Raw genomic sequence first — 23704 nt, forward strand, 5'->3', positions numbered from 1 at the left:
ACCTGGCAGAGTAAACACCACCTTCATTTCTCTTTATTATTCACTTCAGTACCAACAGGGACCCAAAGTAGTTTTGTCAAAACCCATTGCTGTTAAAATTGGTTGAACTTTGGCAGGCAACTTCCAAAAGTTGAGCTTTAGACATCTGAGCTAGCTTGGGAATTTTTGGCATTTTCTCCTAGTGATCATTCAAGTTATTTGTATAAATCTCAACCTTCTTGCTATCCTGAGTTTTAGGGATAGGGATTGTTTTGGTATTTGTTAAGCAAGAGAAATATCTTGAACTCTTACCATAGCCTTATGACTGTTGATTTGATATGAAAACACCTTTCTTGGAATATTACTTCTGGGTGCCTTCAGTCCTGGGAAGGACTTTAGAATGGATTCTACGCGTCAGAGAGGGATAGGATATAGGACTATTAGATTACATGAGATGTTGTGGTTAGGGAGTAATAGATATCTGGTTTATGAGTTGCTGAAATTATGATGGGTTCCAAGTGTGGAAACCCTTGAGTTTTAAAGGAGTTAGTCTTAGGGCTTCAAAGGGTTATTAGAGGCACAGGAGCTGTGGAGGCTGGATGTAAGCTAATGAGGATGAAACAGACAGCTGATGCCTCTGAAAGTTGGTCTAATAAAGAGGAAGGGGTGTGCAAAGGTGTGTGTGTGTGTGTGTGTGTGTGTGTGTGTGTGTATACAATTCTCAATCTCTTTGGAGATGTAATAGTGGGACAAATTTTGATTTCCTCATGGTATGTGCTTAATAAAGGAATAGGAATAATGGTTTGAGTTTCTTCCTGTACTTAGAGGGTGTGGGTATATGAAGAGGAATGAGTCTAACTGCATGCTTTAACACATCTTGGGTGGAGCCTAGGTTTGCATATTTGCTTGGCTACCCAGTCTAGGGCCTGCCAGGTGTCTCCAGGGCCTGTCTGACTATACTCCTGGGAAAACCATCTTCTGTGAACAGTGAAGAGCGTCAACCTCTCCAGAGATGTAGGATTCCTGGAGGCTGTGAGTGGGTTGGCTTGGTATTTTGTAGCCTAGGGTCAATAAGGTGATAACTGGGTTGTGACCCCACCAGGTCAATCCTAGGGAAAAAAAATGATAGTCTCTGAGATATTTAGAGCATAGTCCTCAGTCTGAAGTGTAACTTGAATCTAAGCTACTTGAGTTATTAAATACACTTGAAGTTCACACACCACTTACAAGTACATACAGATAATTTGTCTGAACTGTGTAACAACCTGTGAGGTCAGGTATTTGTCATCATTTCCATTTCATAAGTGAGGCTCAGGGAAAGTGACTTGTCTTAGGTTGGGAACTTAAATTGGCTTTGTTGCCCTTTGGACAAGTCGATACTGGTTTTATCCAAGGAAAGTGAACTGCACAGGTGGAGGATGGATTTCAGAATCAGATGATCTTGGTCACCAGATCTCATGGTATGGGTGTGGAAGAAAGTTTTGAGACCAGAATGAAAATTTTTGTCCTGTCATATGGTAGAATAATAAACTTGAACAAATTAATGCCCATTGTCATTTCCCTCATCTGTGAAAAATGATAATATCCCAAAGGATTAAATAGCACAAAATAGTGTCAAGTTGTCTCCTATGCTAAGTAAATGCATTGTTTCTTTCTTACTACCTCAACATGCAGACAGAAACACACACTCAGCAATTTTATATTCACCTATGTGCTTTGTCACAATTTCTACCTCTAAAATAACTAGGAACACACTCATCAGAGACCTTTCTCAGCCAAAAGCTTAACTGAGAATAAAACACGTGGAATGAAATGAAACCTTCTTAATTACAGCCTAGTCGATTCCACTACACATTCACAGTGCTGAGAAGCATTTGGCTTGGTGATGTGGTCCTCTTCCAGGCTGCCTGCCCCTGGGATTTTTGCCCAGTGGCCTGGCATCATGCAGATTTACCCAGCATGCTTGAATGAGCCTGGCCCTGGCTGAGAGGATTACATTTTATCCAGTGTTGAAATCACTTGAAATTCCCCTTGTTCATCCAAAGACACAGAAATAAAAGAAGCATCTTGTGGTCTTGCTGAGAAGAGAACTCTATTGTTAGCCATTCTTGCATCTTTTATTTTCTATGTGCCCAAAAATAGATTGATCCAAGAAACATTCTTTTATTAAGAATCTCAAGCACATGGATATTTATTTTGAACACCAAATATTTCATTTTCTTCTTCTATTTATCAGTGACTGTCAGAATTCTTTAAAAGCTTTTGTGGTGAGATGATTTTTACTGCTTTTCACTTTTTAATGTGCACCATTCACAGGGCTCATTTTTTGACCATGAAGCTCAAAGTTTAGAAGCCAGACCATTGTCTTTAAATAATTCCCAAACCGCATATCACACGTCACAATCAATTGAATTCTCAACTCCCTGTTCATCATTTTGGTGGAGGCCTGCTTCCTATGTCTCAAGTTTACCCCTTAAGAAAAGTCATAAATGAGCTGATGCTCTGGTACCCATGATCAAGTCACTCAAAACCACTTACCGTTTTTCCCTCCTCTGAGCAAAGGTCAGAACAGTGTCATTCATTCATTCACTCATTCATTGGGCTGTCACTCACAGCAGCCTAAAATAACAGCAATACTAGGGCTATGACTTTATACTCTCAGGTTTTATAAAAATGATCACTTCCTTCAATTCCTAGAATCTTAAAGATGATTCTATTCTACACTTGGCTTCAAGTTTGTGCTAATTTGTAAGCCTTTCAAATCATCAACTTGCAAATTTGTCAGGCCTCATTCATGCAATTTAAGGAAACAGAATGTCTCTTCAGAAAGGGCTAAAATTTTTGGGGGGAGGGGAGGGGAGATCTCTGGGATTTTTTTTTTTTTTAAACAATGTAAAGGTTAATGGTGAAAAACTGAAATTTGTATATCTTAGTATGATTTTCTAGAGATTCTATGCATAGAATCACTTATTTTGTGAGTCACTGGGATTCATGCACATTGAAACACACCCCACTCCTTAAGCTCAGCAAGATATTTGCTGCCATATAAGCTATGAATAGAATCAATGTGTCCACAGTACCTGTATTATGAAGATACACCTAGTACACTAGCACACTGCCAGCCCTTTATTCAATTTTATGAATTTCTGATAAACATGATGCATTGTCTACACATTTATATCTCACTCCAGTTTATATTTGTGTTATATGGCTAAGTACCTATATACCTTTTATCTTTTTTATCTCTCTTTTGAGACTGTATCTATGTAGTCCTAGAGCTGGACCAGGCTGGCCTTGAACTCAATGAAGGTCTTCCTGCCTCTGCTTCCTGAGCATGGGGATTAAGTGTCCACGACCTCAACCACCTTTTTCTTTTTTTTTTTTTTTTAATATGTTGTGTGTGTGTGCATGTGTAGTACATGAGTTTGCATGAATGCTCAGGTCAAAACAGGTAGTTACATGTTTTCATTTATTATTGTTTTATTGTCTTGAAACAGGGTCTCATAGGACACTTTTTTTTTTTTTTTTTTTTGAGACAGGGTTTCTCTATGTAGCCTTGGCTGTCCTGGAACTCACTCTGTAGACCAGGCTGGCCTTGAACTCAGAAATCCACCTGCCTCTGCCTCCCAAGTCCTGGGATTAAAGGCAGGCACCATCAGTGCCTGGTGGACACTGTTTTGCTAAGGAGCTCCAAAGGATCTGCCCAGGCTCTGTTCTCCAGTGATGGCATTACAGGCACATAAAATTATGTTCAACTTTTACTTGGGGACTCAAACTCCTGTTAACAGTGCAAACAACTCTTACTGAAAAATCTTCCCAGACCCTCCCACTTTTTTTTTTTCCTGAAGGGTTTCTATACACTATGAGGCATACTGTAAGTTTCTTGTTTTTCTTTTTGAGGTATGTATGTGTACCCAGATTCTTACTATGCAGTCCAAGCTTGCCTCTAACTCCCAATCCTTGAACTTCCAGTGTGCTGGGGTGCTGCCACGTACCATCAATGAGTTTTCTGAAAATCCTGTCATCTGTTACACCTGTGAGACACAAAAACCCTGGGGGGGGGGAATCATGCACGATGTAGACTGCTGGTTATTCCCCATAATGAAATTGTAGGTAGCCATGCCGTTATTTAAACACGAACTTTGTTAACATGTACTAATTAAAAAAAAAAATGCTCCTGACAAACAGAACTTAAGAATATGAATGAAATAAGCCTTTCTAACTTTGTAGAAAATTAACTATCTATACCTAAATCATGAATGGGATAAAACAAAAAGGCCTGTTATTGTGATTACTGTTTTCAGATGTTTACTGTTGTCTAACTTGTTTTTAGGAGTCAACTCTTAATGTTTCTATCTTCAAGGATATTCTATATTGTACTCCACCAATCTGGGAAGCATACTTCCTTGTGGCTTTAGCTTATCTTTCAATTATTATTTTTTTTAAAAGATTTATTATATGTAAGTACACTGTAGGTGTCTTCAGATGCTCCAGCAGAGGGCGCCATATCTCGTTAAGGATGGTTGTGAGCCACCATATGGTTGCTGGGATTTGAACTCATGACCTTCAGAAGAGCAGTCAGTGCTCTTACCCACTGAGCCATCTCAACAGCTCAATCTTTCAATTCTTTATAATCTACTATAGTTTTGGACTCTTTATTTCTTACATACACAACTGCACTTCCACAAACACAGTACAAAGCAGGGTCTTGCTTCCCCTGAGCTGCCACAGTGCTTGGCTGAGTCCTGTCATGTACTTAGTATGTTCCATACTACCCTGTATGGAATTCCTTATAGGAGAGGATACAAGATGAGTCACACATCCCTGTATCATGCAACTTATATGGAAGTTAGCCCTCCTTGACTCATGATTCACTAGTGAGGGAGAATGTGGTTAGACTTGGGTCCTCAACTCAACATCTCTTGGGGTTTTAAAGATAAAAACAAATACTAACAAACTCTGGATTCATAATGCACAGCCCTCACTGTAAATGACCTTCCCCAGGAATGTGTTTCCTTAGCCTTCCACACCATGTGTTTCTCACAAGAACATTAAACGTAGAGCTTTACTGTGTGTTTAAGAATCTCTGGCATTCTCACTGGGGACCCATCCTCCCTTCATAACTAAACCTGGAGAACGTAGAGTGCTAGTCTTGTGACACTTTAACCTGAGTAGCATTCTACCCCTCTGCCCATGAACATCTGGTCACAGTACCTATATGTATGACAGATCTGTTAACTTGCTGTAAACTGAGATTAACCCAATATACAAGTACAATTAGTCAACGCTAAGCCAGGCTGTTCCTGCATATCCTCAGCCCCAACTACAGAAGTACTGCAGGCCTCATTTTTTTCTTTTCTTTCTCAAATGTAATCTGAAGATATGTAATTTCTGCGCTTTGCCCAGTGTGGGCAACAAATATTTCCTTTAACATGGTGGGATGCTGCCGACTCCTGAGGATGAGTAACAAGAGCTGCTTTTCAATGCTAGGATAGAATGCAAGACATCTTCCTCTCCACAACTAAGATGGAAGGTTGCCATGGCACACTCACTGCCTCTGCACAGCAATGCTCTTTTTATCAGGCTAGTTTGAATGAAGACAGTCTAGGACTTCCAATTTGTTTATTCAGTCTTTTCAGAAGTCAACCAAAACTAGTTACAATTTCTCTTCTGCCTGTAAGACTGTTAAACACCTGGAAAGGTTATTTAGGATCAGGAAGGGTAAAGCACTAAGGTGGAAAGATAGTGCCCTAATTATACTTTATTATACCACCAATACAGACAAAATCATGTACACACATATGCATAGACAGAATAATAACCATGTATATCTTCTGTTCATATGTGGGTCAACCCTACTTGATGAAATATGCCTGTGGTCTAAGGTTTTCCAAAATTGATGCTGAGACAACTAGGCCCCTGGGGAACTACCGATACTCCATTAGATCAAAGAGGGAGACAGAGGGAAGAGTTAACAGCTACATTTGCTTGGCCCCATAATGGCTCTCATGTGCTGAGATCCCCATGTGATGAGAAGAAATGACACGGAGGTCATGGATAGACCTCACAGTCCACTGTGAAAGCTCTTGAAGGACCTTCAAGCCCCACAGCTTCTTCTCAAAGAGGCCAGCATCTCCAATTGTGACAGGCATCCCATCAGCCTCTTTTTCGGGGACCTTCTGTTCCAGAAGCACCATTAGCTCCTCTAGCTGGTAGGCGAAGGCAGAAACTTGGAGTGTAAGCGTATGTATTGCCTGATGGAAGTCACCTTCAGTTGGGGTGAAATGCACTCTCTGGTCTTCTAAAAGCTTGGTTAACATCCCTTGGAAGGTACGGTAAGCCTGGAGGTTCTCTTGGAGTCGCTCTGCCTCAGTCATCTCACTCCAGCGATCAGTGCTTGCCACTGGTACACCATCCACTGAGTCAAGGCTGATATTTTTATTCAGGCCCTGATGTTTTACCTGGCCAAGGATATAGCAAAACATATGTTCCATATCATCTCAATTTCCTTCTTCAATCACAAATACAATTTCCTTGACTTCCATAGTCAGTGATCCAAGTTGTTAAGAAAATGCTTAGAATGGAAACCCTTCATATGGGGAGTCCTGATTCCACAGCACTGCCTGAATTTCCCTATCCTCAATGTTCACTCTCAAGGTGAAATCAATCCTTTAGAATACAACTGGCTTTTATGTCCATCTCTTTGGACACTGAGTCTCATAACTGGCAAGGCTTTTCAAAAGTTTTCAATTCTTAGAGAACTTAAATTTATAACTTTGATGAGAGGCCTGGGATATTACCACAGCAGGTCTTTTAGACAGTGGCCTTTTATGAGAAAACAAGCCCAGAACTGTGGTTAATTTGACATTTTCTCAAGACTTTTTGGCAGATCTATTTAGTCATAAGTATTCTAATGTGGAGTACTAAAATATAAGTAGCTTATGCTGTGCAGAGGGCAACTATACATTTCTCTAAAACCCCATATAGTTTTTCTTAATCCTATAACCTTTTTATTTCTAAGGTTCAAAAATTATATGAAGAACCTACAACTTTGAAAGCCTACTGTCTACCCTGGTAGGATTCAGAAAAAAGGCAACCAAATAATGTATATTCTCACTTAAGGAAGGACCTGTCCACCTTAAACAGCCTGGATGAAGACAGTAAGGTTGTGTGAATTTTCTCAAGGGAAAGAACATGTCAAATTATAGGTGCTTAATATATGAATGACTAGGGAGCTATACCATAAATACACACACACACTAGTGTTTTCATAACCGGTTATGGGGTTGGAACATGATGGTTAAGAGTTGGGCTAGAAGACTTGAAAACAGACAACCAGACAACAGCAAAATAGACAACTTACATAAGATTCCATAAGAGCAGTCAGGTCTGAACGAATCTTCCTTGCTAGCCAGATAGAGCGGCTACAGAGGTCCCGGCGGTGAAGGGTCAGAGGTGATTGCTCTGCGAAAGCCATCCCCTAAATCAACTGTCCCAGGAAATAAGTGAGCTGGTTTGCTTCTGTCTTCACTAGTCCAAATAAGAAATGTGACTCCCACAGACTAAATCTACTGGGCATTCTCTAATGGGATTGTGCACCCCCATCCCCACCCCCTTCCTGACTCAGAGGTGGCAGCAAATTCCTGGCTGTGGATTTTGTGCCTGTGGAATCAAAGGGCCCTTTTAATCAGTCTTTTTTTTTCCCCGCAGCGTCTGCCTTCATCTCTCCTCCACTCAGTACTTAGCACTTGTTTTTATGTCATTGTTTTGCTTTTGTACTTAGCAACAAGGTCACTATCACGCTAATCCTCCTGACACCCACCCCTGCCTAATGTAGTCTAGTATTTACACATATAATTTGATTTTACTCTTCTACTTTCCATGCTCACTGTATTTTGTTTTATCCTGGCAAAATATAGTATTGAAATAGGTGTCATTTATTAAATGAGTCAGACATTATGTTACACATTTAAACTTCATTGGAATCTTGAGTAATTCTGGGCTGAATATTAGTCTTGGGGGTAGTTTTCTCATTTGATGCCTTTTATCTAAGTACTTTTTATCTAAGAAATTAATACAATAAAGTAGATTCATATTTCTGCATTGGTCTTTGGCTTTATTTCCCCCCACCTCACACTGACTTTACAATTTCTTTGGGTAACTCATGATATGTGCAAGAAACAAAGACTATGTGATACAGGTCATTTATAGCCATCTTTCCGTTCCCATTATTTTTAAGGTTTAGACTTGTTTAAAAATTAGCTAAAGGAGCATCTCTAATCTCAATCATGGTGCCTTCCTGGTAGCTACAGGATGTGAAAGACACTGTTTAGGCCTGTTCTCTCCCAAAGGAAACACCCAACCCAAACTTGGTAACATTTCTCAGGCACTTTCACTCAAGTGACAACATGCTTCTTTTTCTTCCCAGTCCCAGTCATTCTCCATGCTTAGCAAGGTAATGAACAAGGCTTTGAAATGAAGACAAAAGAGTTAAAAAGGTCTTACAGACCTGTCATTCTATTGTACTGCACTTAGTGGGTGAAGTTAATAGGCTCAAGTTTCAAAGTTTCAACCCGAAATAGGTCAGTGAAGTCAATGTCCCCATTTTATATCACAGATATTGCCAAGAAGTTCAAACACTTGCCATCTCAGTAGCAAATTGACGTAGGTGAGGAATGGCTGCCATAGAACTTTTTAGCAAGGTTGAATTATGTTTTCTTTTTTTAAAGTTAGAACTTGACATAAAAGCTTTGTTAAGCACTGGTCTTAAATGCAACCACGGTTTTGTCATTGTCAGAGTAAACTGTACTTCATAGTATCCTTAACATCCCCTAGAAAGCAACCAAAACACCCTTTGGAGTCTGCCAAACACAGAGCTACAAGGCCTCTCTGCATTAGAAGCCCTCCCAACTCTTAACAAAGAGCAAATAGCACCATACAAAAGGGGCATGTTTTCCTCATTTAGCAGCATCAACTGTTTTATCCTCGCATGACTAACTCAGTACAACCAAGGAAGACCAGTTGCTTCCAGGAAGACAACTTTTATTTTTCTTCTTTACATACTTATTTTGAATGATTACCTAGATTAAAAGGAAACAAGATTTTAAAAGCAAAGTCTCCCTTTTATTATAACGTTTTTCTTTTACATAACTTTTAAGCCTAGATCAAGTAACCATCTACCTCTCCTCACAGGAAAAGGGCCCTGCACACTTCAACAGGCAAAGTCTCGGGAAATACAACTGCTCCATTACAGTGTCCCCATTTTCTTGAGTATACTGGAAAACTGATAGAAAGGAGGGAAACTAGCCCTGCACAAGGCTGTAAGACCTCACTTAGGTTGTTGGTATATAGTTAGTTGATTTTCTTCCTCTGAACAGGTACAAGGGAGGTCCAAGTGCTCCATGCTGATGTTTTCTCTGCTCATTCCCAGGACTCCCAGCCAGTGTCTGACTAAACCCTTTAAATGTGTTAGGGTCTAATTATGCAAAATACGCTAGCAATGCAAGCAAGGAGGGTGCATAACTCCCAGAAATACCGAGTAATTATCATAACTATATTATCTAAGAATTTAGAATTGCCAATTGAAGATGGACGTATGACTTAAAAGATAACAAACCATCAGTATGAATTACCTATTTTCAAGATTAAAAGGACTCCTTCGAAGGACAATTAAATGACTGGCNTGGGAAAAAAGGAAATGGGTAGGGGCTTAGTTTGCTCATACACATTTATTATGCTAGCACTAGCTCTCAAAAGGAATATGAAGTTCATGAAAAATTTATTGCAAACTGCTAAAAAAAAACTTATTGCCAACAGATAGCAGCTAAGATGACCCAGCCCCCTTTAAGCCCCACCCCAACCCCAATGAGAGGACAGGAAGTTTCTAAGTATTAGAACTAGTTGCTTTTATGGGGAAGGGAGTGAAGTACAGAAAAGAACATATTTTTCCCCATCCCANAAAAGTGAGATGTTTTCAATGCAGTTTGTTTTTCTGTGGGTGGATCTATCTAATTTATTGGAGACATTCTAAATGTGAGAAACAAAGGNTGAGTGTAGGACACAGATACTAGATAAACAGTGTCAAGAGGAGCAACTTTGTTGCAGATCCATTTTTAATTACTCTTACAGTATTTTCAAATCTATGCAATGTAGCAAGGTCAACTGCAAACTCTGTNGGGCAGGAAAGCCTGTCTTCATGCCTTTTCTCCCCTCATATGGGAGGGGTGGCTAAATCTGCAACACTCTAGAGGAAACAATAATGTGTTTAAGATTGTTCCTGTAGGTGTCTTCCTCCCTCTCCCTGGCATCCCAACCACCGACATAGGTGGGTGTATAGTAAGCGTCTTTCAGAGATGACATTTTGCTATTCTCCTTTTGGGGGAAAAAAAATCAAGCAGAGAAAATTTGATAAACTCCACAGTTTTAGTGTTTGTGAAAAACAAGCTGCTCCTTATTTTGTTCTCAAAGTCTTATTTTTCCCGATAGTCATCACGTGTTGCTGACAACTGGCCCGGTCTTCAGTGGCTGATTCTCAAGCACACAGGAAGAACTGCACTCCTCATTCTCAAAACATGAGCTGAATTAGGGTTTCAGTCTTTTGAGAGGTAGAAGCATGCAAAAATACGATCCCTGTCTCCCAATGACAGTAATTTTAATGCCACAGGGTATTAAAATCTCTACTCAGAGGAAAATAGATAATTCTGGGGAAAGCCAAAAAANATCATCGTATAGATTTTTACTTTTGTTTTTGTCTATTGAAGCTTTATCTCTTCTAAAGAGGAGATAAGACAGAACAGTTTACTCTTAACCAAATCTCTAGAACGTTTAGATTTTGTTCCTTCATGAATGACAGGGTCCGGTCTTCCACTGAGAGCTGGAATGACCAATAACAAAACAAAAACCAAAATCAAAACAAGGGGCCAGCAGGAATATATATGCAAAGAAATGGTGAAGACAAGAGAAGNTAAATTCACAGAAGAAAATCTTTTATGTGATTCAGACCTTGACCAACATTCCTCATCCCCTCAAAACTCTTGTATCTCAAATGCTCTTAAAAATCTCAAAGAGCACACTAGTTACCACAAACCTATCAAACTTCCCTAAGGCTTCCAAAAAAGCACTAGGCTATTGTAGTGATTCTGTTAGTGNTGGGGACCAGCTTTCTTTAAAGGCCACTGGAGAACTATGATTTTAGAGGCTGGCTGTGCTTCTTTAACTCTAAGCCTTGCCTTCAAAGTACCTCTTGTAGGAAGGATCCCATGTCAGAATAATCTACTCTCCCAGCCCCACAAAACATAGCAACAAAGACCNTCCCCCCAAAAAATCAGACTTTCCATTAATAAATAAGGAATCTCAGGTTCCACAACACAAAAACACACATGTTCAAAGTGCAAATTTCTGCCATTAGCCTGGGACTTTTCTCACTGACACAGAGCCCTATCTTTCAGCCAGAAAGACTGTACAGAGGGCAGTCCCCTCTCTCTTGGGAGCCTGCTTCCAAGCAAGTGAGCACCATTAAGAGCATTATGGAGGTTCAGGAGTGGGGGGAACTGAGGTGCTGGGATCCATTGAAAGGGAGGGAGGTGGTCCCCATGTATCCTTCCTTCCCCAAACCCAGTGAGTAATGGAAGAGGGGTGAGAGATGTGTGCTGTTTTAACAGCATCCTGCCAAGGANCCCTAAAGTGCCAAGTCAAGCTGCCAGCCTCCGGAAAATAGAATTATATAATATTTGAGGGTAAGTTGGTTGTTGCANTGGGAAGAAGCCAGAGCCATAGGGCAGTAGTAGAGGAGAAAAGATTTAGATGATAGTAATATACTGTTATGAGTTCAAAGCTGATCCAGAGCACATCAGAGTTATAGGTTGNGAAAAAGGAGATCTGCCAATGAGCAGGAAGTCTGCTGCTGGCTGGAACCTAGCATGTTGCTGCTTTTTCATCAACCTTTCTGGTAAAGGCTACATCAATATTTTAAGGATAAGGAAAGGGAGTTTAGGGAATGGGGATGGTGTGTGTGTGTGTCTGTGTGTGTGTTGTGATCCACAATGCAAAGAGCAGGCCCTTCAGTTATTTTACTAGATTTTTAAATGCTTTAAATTTTTTTTTTGTCCTTTTTATCTTTTAAATACAAAGTCTGCACTGTCCCAGTGCCCAAAGTCTTCCTTTGCACTAGGGTCCAGTAGAGTCTGTATCTTCAATCAGAACCTCTGTGGTAGCACCGAGTATATCCGAGTTCATGACCAGCCCTTCAGTGCCCCCACTGCTGCCACTTCCCACAAAGATCTTCCCNTCAGCCATAAGGCTCACCCGTTCTGTCCCACTGCAGTATGACTTTGACATCCCTTCAGCTTCTAGCAGTAGGCACTCTCCAGCTGTTGAGTTTCCCAAGGGCTCAGGAAGAAGAGGAAGCCCCTGACCATCTGCAGGCTGTGTCAGGGGCTCTGGGTTAGTGCCCAAGATATCTGTGCTGGTGATGAGGGCGCCCGCATTGGCTGCCAGAGCTTCTGCAATCAGCACCTCAGGGTGGCTTTTTGCTTTGTGTGCCACTACACTGTCCTTCTTCTCAAATTTTTTGCCACATATATTGCAAGAAAACTGGTAGAAGGAGTCTGCATCATGTTTCTTCATGTGCCAATTAAGAGATGCTTTTTGTCGACAAGTAAATCCACAGATCTCACATCTAAAGGAAATCCAAAAGTAAATGATCAATCAGAGGATCTTAAGTTAAGGGCCAGGTGAGAACTGAAAAACTTACATATCCATATAATACTTAGGAAGGATTAGGAAATCTAACTAAAAAAAAAAAATAATAATAATTTTTTTTTATGTTTAAGAAACAACAAAACAAGCACACTTCACTCTATCTATACTTAAGGACATAGGCAGCATAAATTGCATTCATGGGTTATTTACATAAGGGGGCTGGGTTTGGTGGTAAGTGGTTAAGGAAGAATTTTCAAACTAGTAAAAATATATTTAAAAAGAACAGTAAAGCAAAGAAAAAGGCAGCAAATAATTCCCCAATAGATATTCAGTCTTTAATTTAGTAAAAGTAAATAGCAGTGTCAACTGAAATGTTTTTAAGGGATAAATCTCCATGTGAAATAAATGTACTTCTACCCAGATGTTCACTAGTAAGCAAACACTCACTGTAATGGCTTCTCGCCCGTATGAATCATCCGGTGTACTGCCAGATTGTGGGAACTCTTGAAGGCCCGAGCACAATATTCACAGATATAATCCCTCTGGTCTAAGAAGAAAAGCAAAGTGGTTAACGCTCCATCCAGCAAGGCACCTGCTAAGTACTTTCTCAAGTTTGCAGATGATCAGGTCTTCTGGCAGTCACTCTACAGCACACAACACACTCTTTACAGCGAGAAAGTATTTTGAGGAAGCTAAATTTAACACCAAACATTAGGCAGGTTGAGAATCACTGTGTTAAGAAAAGATCTTAAAATCACTAAGTATCACAAAAAGATATTAAGAGGTAGAGGGCCAAGAAGACATCTATTGTGAGATAGTCTATTTAAACAAAACAAAACACCAGAGGAGGGTGGATCTGGCAGGAGTCCAACTGAGAAGTAATGATATGTTGTTATGACAACCTCTAAGAATTTTTTTAAAACTTTTTTTAGAGGTACTAGTTAAGGGTAAACATTTCACAGACTTAAGTTACATCATTTCTTGTTGTGACCAAGTAACTGACAAGTAACTGAAGAAAGGTTTATTTCATCTACAGATGAACTACTGCAATTCATTGGAGGGAAAGCTTCGTCCATGGTGAATATCCAGAAACAGGAGGGGAATGCAATTCCTCAGTTCATTTCATACTTCCTTAATCTAGCTGGCAGTATAGTGCTGTTGCCCATATTCAAGGCATCACTAAACGTTTCCAGGAACCCTGGATAAACACACCTAGAACTATGTGTGATAAGTGAATCTAAATTTCTCTACCAAAATAAATAAACCAACAAATCAATTAACTAATCAGTCAATCAATCAATCAATGTCAGGAACAAGATAGGGATATCCACTATCTCCTTTTCAACATTGCTGAAGCAACAGGATAAGAGAAAGAAATTAAAAGTATACAAAAGTAGGAGAAAGGTCAAATATGCCCTATTTGCACATGATACACTATGCATAACAAAGATCCCAAAAATTTCACCATAAATCTTCTAGAATCAACAATTTCTATAAAGTTGTAGGACTTAAAAAAAAAATCAATTACAGCAGGCTTTCTATGCAACACAGAACAAGATAATGGGCGTATTCACATTAGCCTTAAAGAAACTAAAATATCTAGCAATAAAATCTGGAGGTAAAAGATTTTGATGATGAAAACTAAATATCTGAATAAAGACACTGAGAAATGCACTACAAAACAGAAAGCCCTCCCACGAATATGGATTAGAATATTGTGAAAATGACTGTTTTATCAAGAGACATTTATAGATGTAACACAATCCAAATGAAAATGCTTGCAATGGTCTGTTATTTATATAACTCTAAAAGATCCTCAATAACCAAAGTAATCCTGGCAAAAAATAACAATACTTGAAGAATTACCATTCTATATTTCAAAATATATTTCAGAACTACAATAAAAAAGTGTGGTAGCAGCATTAAAATAGATGTGTAGATCAATGGAATAAAAGACACAACCTAAACACATGTACACATAAGTGTAGTCACCTGATATTTGAAGATGGTCTGTTGTCTAGTATTATGTATAAAGTTTAATATAAGCTCTACTTTGAAAGAGAAACCTCAAATGAGAAAATGCCCCCAGTAGACTGGCTTGTGGGTAAGCCTGTGGTACACTTTCTTAATTAATGATTTGTACTGGCTATTTTTGTGTCAACTTGACACAGCTGGAGTTATCACAGAGAAAGGAGCTTCAGTTGAGGAAATGCCTCCATGAGATCCAATTGTAAGGCATTTTCTCAATTAGTGATCAAGGGGGAAAGGCCCCTTGTGGGTGGGACCATCCCTGGGCTGGTAGTCTTGGGTTCTATAAGAGAGTAGGCTGAGCAAGCCAGGGGAGGCAAGCCAGTAAAGAACATCCCTCCATGGCCTCTGCATCAGCTCCTGCTTTCTGACCTGCTTGAGTTCCAGTCTGACTTCCTTTGGTGATGAGCAGCAGTATGGAAGTGTAAGCCGAATAAACCCTTTCCTCCCCAACTTGCTTCTTGGTCATGATGTTTGTGCAGGAATAGAAACCCTGACTAAAACATGATTGATATTGCAGGCACTCACTCAGTTCACTGCTAGCCTTGGGGTTAGAAAGCATGCTGAGCAGGCCAATAAACAATGTCTACTATGGCATCTTCTTTAGTTCCTAACTTCCTCTGATAGACTATAATGTGGATATGTAAGCAATATAAACCCTTTCCTCCCCAATTTGTTTTGGGGCATGGTGTTTATTATAGCAGTAATACATTTTAATTACAAAATTATTAAAGTAAATTTACTTGATTATAAAATTTAATAATAAAGAGATGCCAACACAAACAATGGAGACAAGACAGCATCTTCAATGCTGCTGGAAAAATTAGATGTCTACTGAAATTAGACCTGTATGTATTACCTTCTATAAAAATTAAATACAAATGTATCAAAGACTTCCACGTGAATCATAAAACACTAAAACTGCTAGAAGAAAATATAAGATAAAAGGTGTAGGAAAGGACTTTCTGAATATGATCCCATCTGCCCAGGAATCAACACCAACAACTGACAAGTAACAAGCCTCATAAAAATCAGAACGCTTTTGCACAGCTAAGACAACAAGTGAGTGAAGAGGAATCTAATAGAACTGACAAGCACCTATGCTGCGAATGCATCTGACAGGGTATATGCATCATTATCAGCTAAAGGAGGGACATATTTTTTTCAAAGGGAGTTTTAAGTCTTATTGTCCAAGATTGAGGTGAGAACACAAGTAATTCTGAAGTGTAAGACATATCCAATTAATATTATATACCAATTGAACATGGTATATATATTGGAATAGGTGACTCAATTTATGCTTCAAATAGAATTTCATCAAGATTGTTTGTGACTATAAATGACTAGAATTTGAGTTTATTCCATAACAACCAGCTTCTGTGTCTAAGTTATTTCTATAGAAATTTACAAACAAGCTCAGTAACTAGATTTTAAGATCTCTCTATATATAATCACCTCAAAGTACTTAACAGTTAAACAGAAATGAAAACAAACCTCTCTTATTGTTTAGGTTTTCTCATTAATATTCACTCTACTTTATTCCTGAGCAGCTATGATCAAGTTTCCACCTTTACTGTCAAGTATTTACCTGCAGCATAATTGAAAAGTCCTGGTTCTGTTAGTTTAACTAAATGACCATTGACAAAAACTGCTTAACTGCTAAACTTCTGAGATTTTTTTAGGTGAAAAAAACACCATTCAGTGTTATTCAGTAGACAGATTAGCATGGCTATGTTTAAGTTTACAACTGACATAGAATATATGCTAAGTAAAAGATCCATATTCCCATTACAAAAATTTTTTTTTCAGAAGTCAAGAATAAATGTTGTAAAGCTCTAGCTGACCATGCCCTGTAATATTCATGTTTGTTGGTTTAAAATATTTATTTTTGTATGTGTATGGTACATAAAAAGGACTAAAGCTGAGTCTTTTGGGCTCGCTCCCCACCTCCTTCTTTGAGTCAGGATTGCTTGTGAAACCCAGAGAGCACTGATTTCAGCTAGCCAGTAAGATTGCCCTAGAAATACTGTTTCCCAAGCACTAGGATTACAGCCAGTCAGCATGCTCACCTGGCTCGTACATGGGTTCTAGGGTATCTGATCTCTCTGGTCCTCCTTCTTCCAGGGCAAGTGTTTTATCTCAAGAAGGCTATTTAAGACTAGAAAATCAGTGAGTGTCAATTATAATACTTGGGAGACTATATCAGGACTGTTTGTTGGGAGCCGGAGGCCAGCCTGGTCTACACAGTGAGTTCCAAGCCAGCCAGGAGTCTTAATGAGACCCTACATCTTTTCTATCACCACCATTTAAAACAGGTTCTATCTATATAGTCCAGTCTGGCTGGGAACTCAAACTCCTGCTTCAGTTTTACTGGTGTTGTGATTATAAACATGTGACCCAGCCCAATTCAAAAGCGTCATATTTAAATTTTTTGTTTATATTTTGTTAATATTTATTTTCATAACGTTCTCTCATAGTGGCCAACTCCAGGTTTTTTAAGAAGACCTGTACTAGAAAATCTTGCTTTATTATCAGTCTTTATACTCAAGTGCAGTTTGCTTGGCTATCTGGTAAACCTTTTACTTAGAAATGTACCTGTATGATGCTTTGCATGCCGCAAAAGTTGTTTCTGGAGCCTGAAGAGTCGTCCACAGGAGGGATGGGGACATACATATTTTTTTTTCAGCAAATGCTGGTATTTAATGTGGTGCTAAAATAGCAGAAGGAAAGGAAAAGAAAAGAAAGTAAGTTCTCTACTCTCTTATTTTTATTTATTTATTTATTTAGCTAAATAAAGGAAAAGTAGAAGAAAAAAAATTCTAACCTGCACCTGTCACTCACTAGCAATGTCATCTTGGATGTACTTACATATTTCAAAGTTCTAGTTTTCATTTGTAAAATAAAAACACATTAATGAGTATGCCAAATGGCACATCACATGCCCCAGACAAAAAACAGTAGCTACAGTTACTATAATAAAATCATAATCCAAAAGTAAGCCCCAGTCTTATACTTGCTTGCTAAAGACTAACAGGCATTCCCTAAGCAACATTCCACCATTTCACACCCCCATTTTATACCAGACTTGTACACACTCAGAAACCCAACCAGTTACGTATCTATTAACTTAAGGGGAAAAAAAATTCAAAAGAAAAATAAAACTGTCCATTTTGTACTATCTCTAAGAAATTACTAGTTTGAATGCTATAATCATTTTATGGTAACATATATTAAAGCCAAAATCTGTTATTCTGTATCTGTGTGTATTGTTACAATAATATGCTCTTCCATTTTGGAAAATATTGTAACACTGTAAGAATCTAAAAAAATCTTGTACTTGGGTTCAAGTTTTTCAGTCCTTTATTATTACTATTATTTAATAGAATGTGCTAAGGTTTAAATGTATCCTCCAACGTCTTCAATGAATAATATTGAGATATATTTAAGTGTCTGTCCCCACAGACGGATTAAAGCTTTTAACAAACTGAAGTCAGTTCCTTATTTTCTCTTCATGCTTCCTTCTTGTACCACAGCCTCACACACTGAGAAACCCTTTTCCAGACACTGGTACCACATTCTTAAGACTTGTAAGGAACTCAGAATCAAAAGCCAATAAATTTGACCTTTAAATTGCTAGCCTTTGGTATTCTATCAAAGCAGTACAGGTTGAATAAAGACAACTTATGTTATTTTATATTTAGGAACATTTTTCTTTTTATTTTATGTCAGTGTTTACAAATCCCACACAAAGTGATATCTTAGGAGACAAGTAATGGACACTGTATAAAGACTGTCTTGTATTTTACTGACCTGCAAATAGCGAGGGTGAGCAAGGACAGTTCCACATCCTTCCATCTCACAACGGACATATTGGATTGGAGGCTTTTTTCTAATGCCAGAATGTCAGAAAGTTAGTAACAGAAGTGGTATTCTATATATAGTGTGATAATAGATAATAGGTTTCACAAAATTTGTACATAAGTAATCAAACTGCCAAATGTTTGCTGGTTTAAAAACAACATGACTAAGTTAGCAAGCTACTTAATAAGAGGTAAAAAGCACTAAGGATTCCAGACAACTCAGCACCATGCAATGAAAATGAAAACACACCATCTGTGCATCATGGAACTAGGTAGCCCCCCCCCCCCACATTTGTAAAATTTAAAGAAGCCACACCCCCCTCTGTTTATGAAAATCAATTAAATGCCTAGCACCAGACCTAAGTAAGACACAAAAAGCAGCAGAAATGCCTCACTCACCTCCTTTTGGGTAACCGCGGACTTTTGTCATCTTTTCGCCTTCTCCCTCTCCTGTAATTTAAGAAAGAATGGTTAACTATTCTGGATGAAAGCTCATAGAGATATCGATGGCTAAAGACATTATTGGTTTTTGAGAACACACACACTTGAGATAATTTTTCTGGCTTTCTCTGTATCCCTGAAGATACTATCTCTATTACTCATTTGGGTTTATATTTATCTGTCTTTTGTGTGTTTGTGTTTCTTAGAGAGGGTCTCATTATGTAGCCCTGGCTAGTCTGGAACTAGCTACGTAGATTAGGTGACTTCATACTCATACATACAGCTATCTGCTTGCCCCCACTTTCTAAATGCTAGGATTAAATGTAAGTGCCCCATGCCTGGGGATATGTGGATGTGTGTGCACACGCGGACTATCTACTAGTGGCTTTGAATGGTAGGTTTCCACTTTGAGTAGAAACTGCCCACTTACTTCCTGGGAGGCTCCTCATCTTCCCTAATTTCATTCTCTTCTTCTTTCACCTCTACTTCTACTTCCACTTTAATTTCTTTCTTTTCTTTCTCTTCTTTCACCTTCCCTGATTTTCTCCGTGGCTTTGGGGTTTCCCTGAAAACAGAAAAACATTTCAACACAAATATTCTAACAAAGGTTTCATTAAAGGTAGTCTGTAATAGCAGGCTAAAGATTATGGTTTATCATTATCTTATTATTCTGAAGCTGTGGTTCTCAACTTACAAACCATAATTTTATACCAACTGTATACCCCTGTCCCATAGCAAGGATGCGTGTATGCATATATACATGCATACATGTGTGTATGTGTACGTACACCTCCATGGATAAGTATTGCTCTATGCTGGCTAGTTTTATGTCAACTTGATGTTATAATTATCTGAAAAGAAAGAGCCTCAGTTATGAAAATGTCTCCATAAGATTGACCTGTAGGCAAGTGTGCAAGGGGATTTTTTTAAAATTATTGATTCATGGGGGAGAATCTAGTCCATTGTGGATAGGATTAAACCTAGGCTGGTGGTCCTGGGTTCTCTAAGGGGGCAGGCTGAGCAAACCAGTAATCAGTGCCCTTCCATTGCCTACACATCAACACTTGTCTTGAGGTCATAGCACCATTAGAATTTGTGTCTTGACTCTCTTCAGCGATGGACAATAGATGTGGAAGAGAAAGCCAAATAAACCCTTTCCTCTCCAACTCGCTTGTGGTGACGATGTTCCCTCATAGCAACAGTAACCCAAACTAAGGCTGAAAACATAAGAACCAAGTCTTCTCTATAATTTCAAGAAAACATAAGATAAAAAGCAAAACAGTTTATACATTCCAGAAAACCTTATTAAAACATGCACATATCCACTAAATAGTATAGTTTAGAATATTAAAGTTTAATCGATCAAATGGAGGGCTATATAAAAAAAGATGTTATAATTCCAAAACATTCATTTAAAATTACTTGTATATTTATTTAATCATGCAACAAAAACAACAGTATATTTCTATGTATTTTTCACCAGCATGTATACAGTAAAATTTCAAACATACCTTTCAAGGTGGGGCTTGTAAGTCTCATCTCTTGGGTCATCTTTGAATGGTATTTCCTCTTCACTGATTAACATTTCTTCCTCCTCCTCTTCCTCATCACTACTACAAATAAGCAAATAAAAATGATAAATTCTGGTTTCAAGAATTGTTTAATAGGACTGAGTTAGAATACTTACATAGCCCAAAATTTACACTATCTAAAATTTCTATCCTTATGATCTGGTTTGGTTGGATTACAATCTAAGTTACTTTATTAAAAGTAATACTTAGAACTCATAAGACTATACAAATATGATAATAACATTTTAAGTAAAAATGAGAGATAATTGTCCAATGACACCAAGAGAAAACTGACTTTGTAACTCCATGTCTGGTAATGTGTTATATCACACAATAATTAGCCAACATTAAATTATCAAAGTACCATGAAAGGCACTCAGCAAGACACTATTTTATATTGATGCCCAACACACTTACAGAAGTTACTTAAGACATGCTTTTTGAACTAGGAAACAGAAAGTTTTACATTTTAAGGTGCATTCAAGATCAAATGTGGAAGTGTGACAACTTAAAACAAGTTAATTTCAGTAACAGTTCAAAAATTCTATTAAATAGAATTTGTCCCAATCATTTGATACAATGAAATATTCAAAGATATTAAGTATGAAATAAACTTTATACCTAATGCCACCGGGAGACTGATGTTCTTCTGGAACATCTAGAAAATTAAAACAAGATTTATTGAGACACTTGCATAGCCAAAGATTTAAATAAACTTACTGTATGAAGCAGTTTTATAAATGGAGACTATCTACAATGTGTCTAGAACAAATTCTACCTACATAACCTCTTCCCCAAAATTAAGACATTTAGGTAAATGTTCTGCATTACATCTAAGATTAAAAAAACAATTAAGTATCTGAAGTAAGCATAATGTATTTGCACCATACCATAATCAAGTTGATCAGTAATTGGTTCTGTCTTGCAGACGAGTTGCAATGAGCCAGTCTTGGACCTAGAGCTCCGAGTATTCTCATTGTCTCGAAGGCGAGAGATAGAGGTCCTGCTACTACTGCGCCAGCTCCGGCTAGCTCTAGTTGTAGTAATGGAAACTTCCTGAGGGAGGACAGAATCATCTTCTTTCTCTTCCTTGGGATCTAGATGAAAACATACAATTCTTTTCAAGATTTTAGTTAACCATTCTTAAAATTCTAATAACTGTAAGCAGCAGCAGTAGCAGAAAAAAAAAATTGGACTAGCCCCCATAGGCATATTTGAATGCTTAGTTATTGTGAAGTAGAGCTATTAGTGTACACCCTTGCTGGGGTAGATGTGGCCTTGGATGAAATGTTTCACTGTGGGGTGGCCTTTGGGGGTTTCAAATGCTCAACCTAGGCCTAGTATTTCTGTCTGTAAATATGGATGTACCACTCTCAGCTCCATTTTTCAGCACCATGTCTGCCTGCATGCCCGTCCCTGCTCACAACGGACTACACCTTTGAACCTGTAAGCAAGCCCCAGGTAAATGCTTCCTTTTATAAGAGTTGCTGTGGTCATTGTTTCATCACATCAATAGTAACTCTAACCAGGACACTTGTGGTAGGCAGCATCCCAGTAATCCATCACTCAGGGTAGAACAGAAGGACCACGAATTGAGACCAGCGAGATTATTTAAAAAAACAAAAACAAGGGCAATCGCCCACCAAAACTGAATGGTCAGTATCTACTGCTGGTGACACCAATACTTTAGTGGCAAGACAAAAAATCAAGTTGGAATAGAACTGGATGCTTTGCTCCCTGATGACTTTATAGGATTGAAATGTACTCTGCACAGTGCTGGAAAAGTTACTAATAGTCTCATCCAGATGTGGACCCTGCATTCTAGGCAGGGCAAGATTTGCTAGGCAAGATATACACATTTCTGTATAATGGCACGACTGTTATTGGGTGATCAACTGGTTTCTGAACTGAATTTGAAGTTCATTCCTTATGAACAAATTTATGCTCAGGAAAAACCTGGTCAAACCCCAAAGCTGGTAGGGAGCCAGTATATGCTCTAAGAAGGGAAACCTGTTACTGTTCTTTTCCTACCCAGACACGTCACATTGCTCTTATTTATGTTTACATTTACCATTTGATGCTTTGATTAGAGAAGCTTCTTTTGATAGTGAGCAGAGACCCTTAACTGACTACAGAGCAAAGAATAAGTGACTGCTTAGTGCTTAGCCCTATCCAGGACATCTATATTATTTACTCCAAGGCTCAGGGAATATTGTGGAAGGAAGGAAAGACTCTTATAAGAGCCACAAGAGGGAAACTGTGCTGTAAAATGCCATGTCCTGAATATGATACAGCTGTGGTCCTTATAAACATCACAGCAATGGGGCCTTCAATGTAAGGTCTCACCTGTCTCTAAGAGGCAGTTAATCTTTGCTGAAAGGGGGCAGTCAGACTGCTTTATGACTTAGCCACTTGGTAAAAAGCCCTGTACCAATGCTAAGTATTAAAGTTCCAAATATCAACAACATCACTTATCCTGATGTTGCTACTCTTAAGTAAAATAAATACTTTTCATTGCCAAACAATGCCTTGTTTCATACAAAATCTAATGCAAAACAGACCCAAGAAATTGATTCATGGAATTCTACCATTAGCTCCAAGTTAAATTAAGAAAGTAGTCTCAGACTGGAGAGATGGCTCAGCAGTTAAGAACACTGACTGGTCTTCTAGAAGTCCTGAGTTCAATTCTCAGCAACCACATGGTGGCTCACAGCCATCTGCAATGGGATCCAATGCCCTCTTCTGATGTGGCTGAAGACAATTACTGTGTACTCATATTGATAAAATAAGTAAATCTTAAAAAAAAAAAAAGTGGTCTCAGAAAGAGACTCAGAACTAGAGTAGCATGATATTTCCACTACAATGTTGCTAAAAATTACTTAAAAGGAATTTCCTAACAGGAATGTCTTTCCTTGATGCTAAATTTACTAAGATTCACACCATGAATTTAAATTCACCTGTACAGTAACCTCTTGGTAAAGCATAGTTCCAGGTTTTAAAACATGTAAATAACAAAATGCTATAATTCATTTATAATGACATCAACATAGCAATGTAATATCATGTCTTATGTATCATACTGGTAACCACACAAGCGTATGGCAAGGCTGCAGTCCAACAAACATG

At 38.5% G+C, this 23704-nt stretch overlaps 2 protein-coding genes across 3 annotated transcripts in view; both read right to left on the bottom strand.

Annotated features, from left to right (window-relative positions):
• Positions 1-5587: 5587 nt before the first annotated feature.
• Cntf (ciliary neurotrophic factor) lies at positions 5588-7975 on the bottom strand. Its single transcript, XM_021152555.2, has 2 exons — positions 7343-7975; positions 5588-6440 (listed from the first exon to the last, which is right to left on the bottom strand). The coding sequence occupies exons 1-2, from the start codon at positions 7454-7456 to the stop codon at positions 5958-5960; spliced, it is 597 nt and encodes a 198-aa protein (XP_021008214.1). The 5' UTR covers positions 7457-7975; the 3' UTR covers positions 5588-5957.
• Positions 7976-9004: 1029 nt separating this feature from the next.
• Zfp91 (ZFP91 zinc finger protein) overlaps positions 9005-23704 on the bottom strand; it is a 31087-nt gene continuing 16387 nt past the window's right edge. The window contains exons 3-11 of one of the 2 annotated variants that reach the window (XM_021152550.2): positions 21469-21675; positions 21200-21236; positions 20519-20620; positions 19438-19572; positions 18966-19016; positions 18517-18595; positions 17302-17416; positions 13126-13225; positions 9005-12655 (exon numbers count right to left, since the gene is read on the bottom strand). In XM_021152550.2, the coding sequence (XP_021008209.1) occupies positions 12145-12655; positions 13126-13225; positions 17302-17416; positions 18517-18595; positions 18966-19016; positions 19438-19572; positions 20519-20592 (1065 nt within the window). In that variant the 5' untranslated portion in view covers positions 20593-20620; positions 21200-21236; positions 21469-21675 and the 3' untranslated portion in view covers positions 9005-12144. The remainder of the gene's footprint in view (positions 12656-13125; positions 13226-17301; positions 17417-18516; positions 18596-18965; positions 19017-19437; positions 19573-20518; positions 20621-21199; positions 21237-21468; positions 21676-23704) is intronic. The other variant, XM_021152551.2, reaches the window with a different exon arrangement.

Source organism: Mus caroli, chromosome 19 (genome assembly GCF_900094665.2).
Source record: "Mus caroli chromosome 19, CAROLI_EIJ_v1.1, whole genome shotgun sequence".
NCBI lineage: Eukaryota > Metazoa > Chordata > Mammalia > Rodentia > Muridae > Mus > Mus caroli.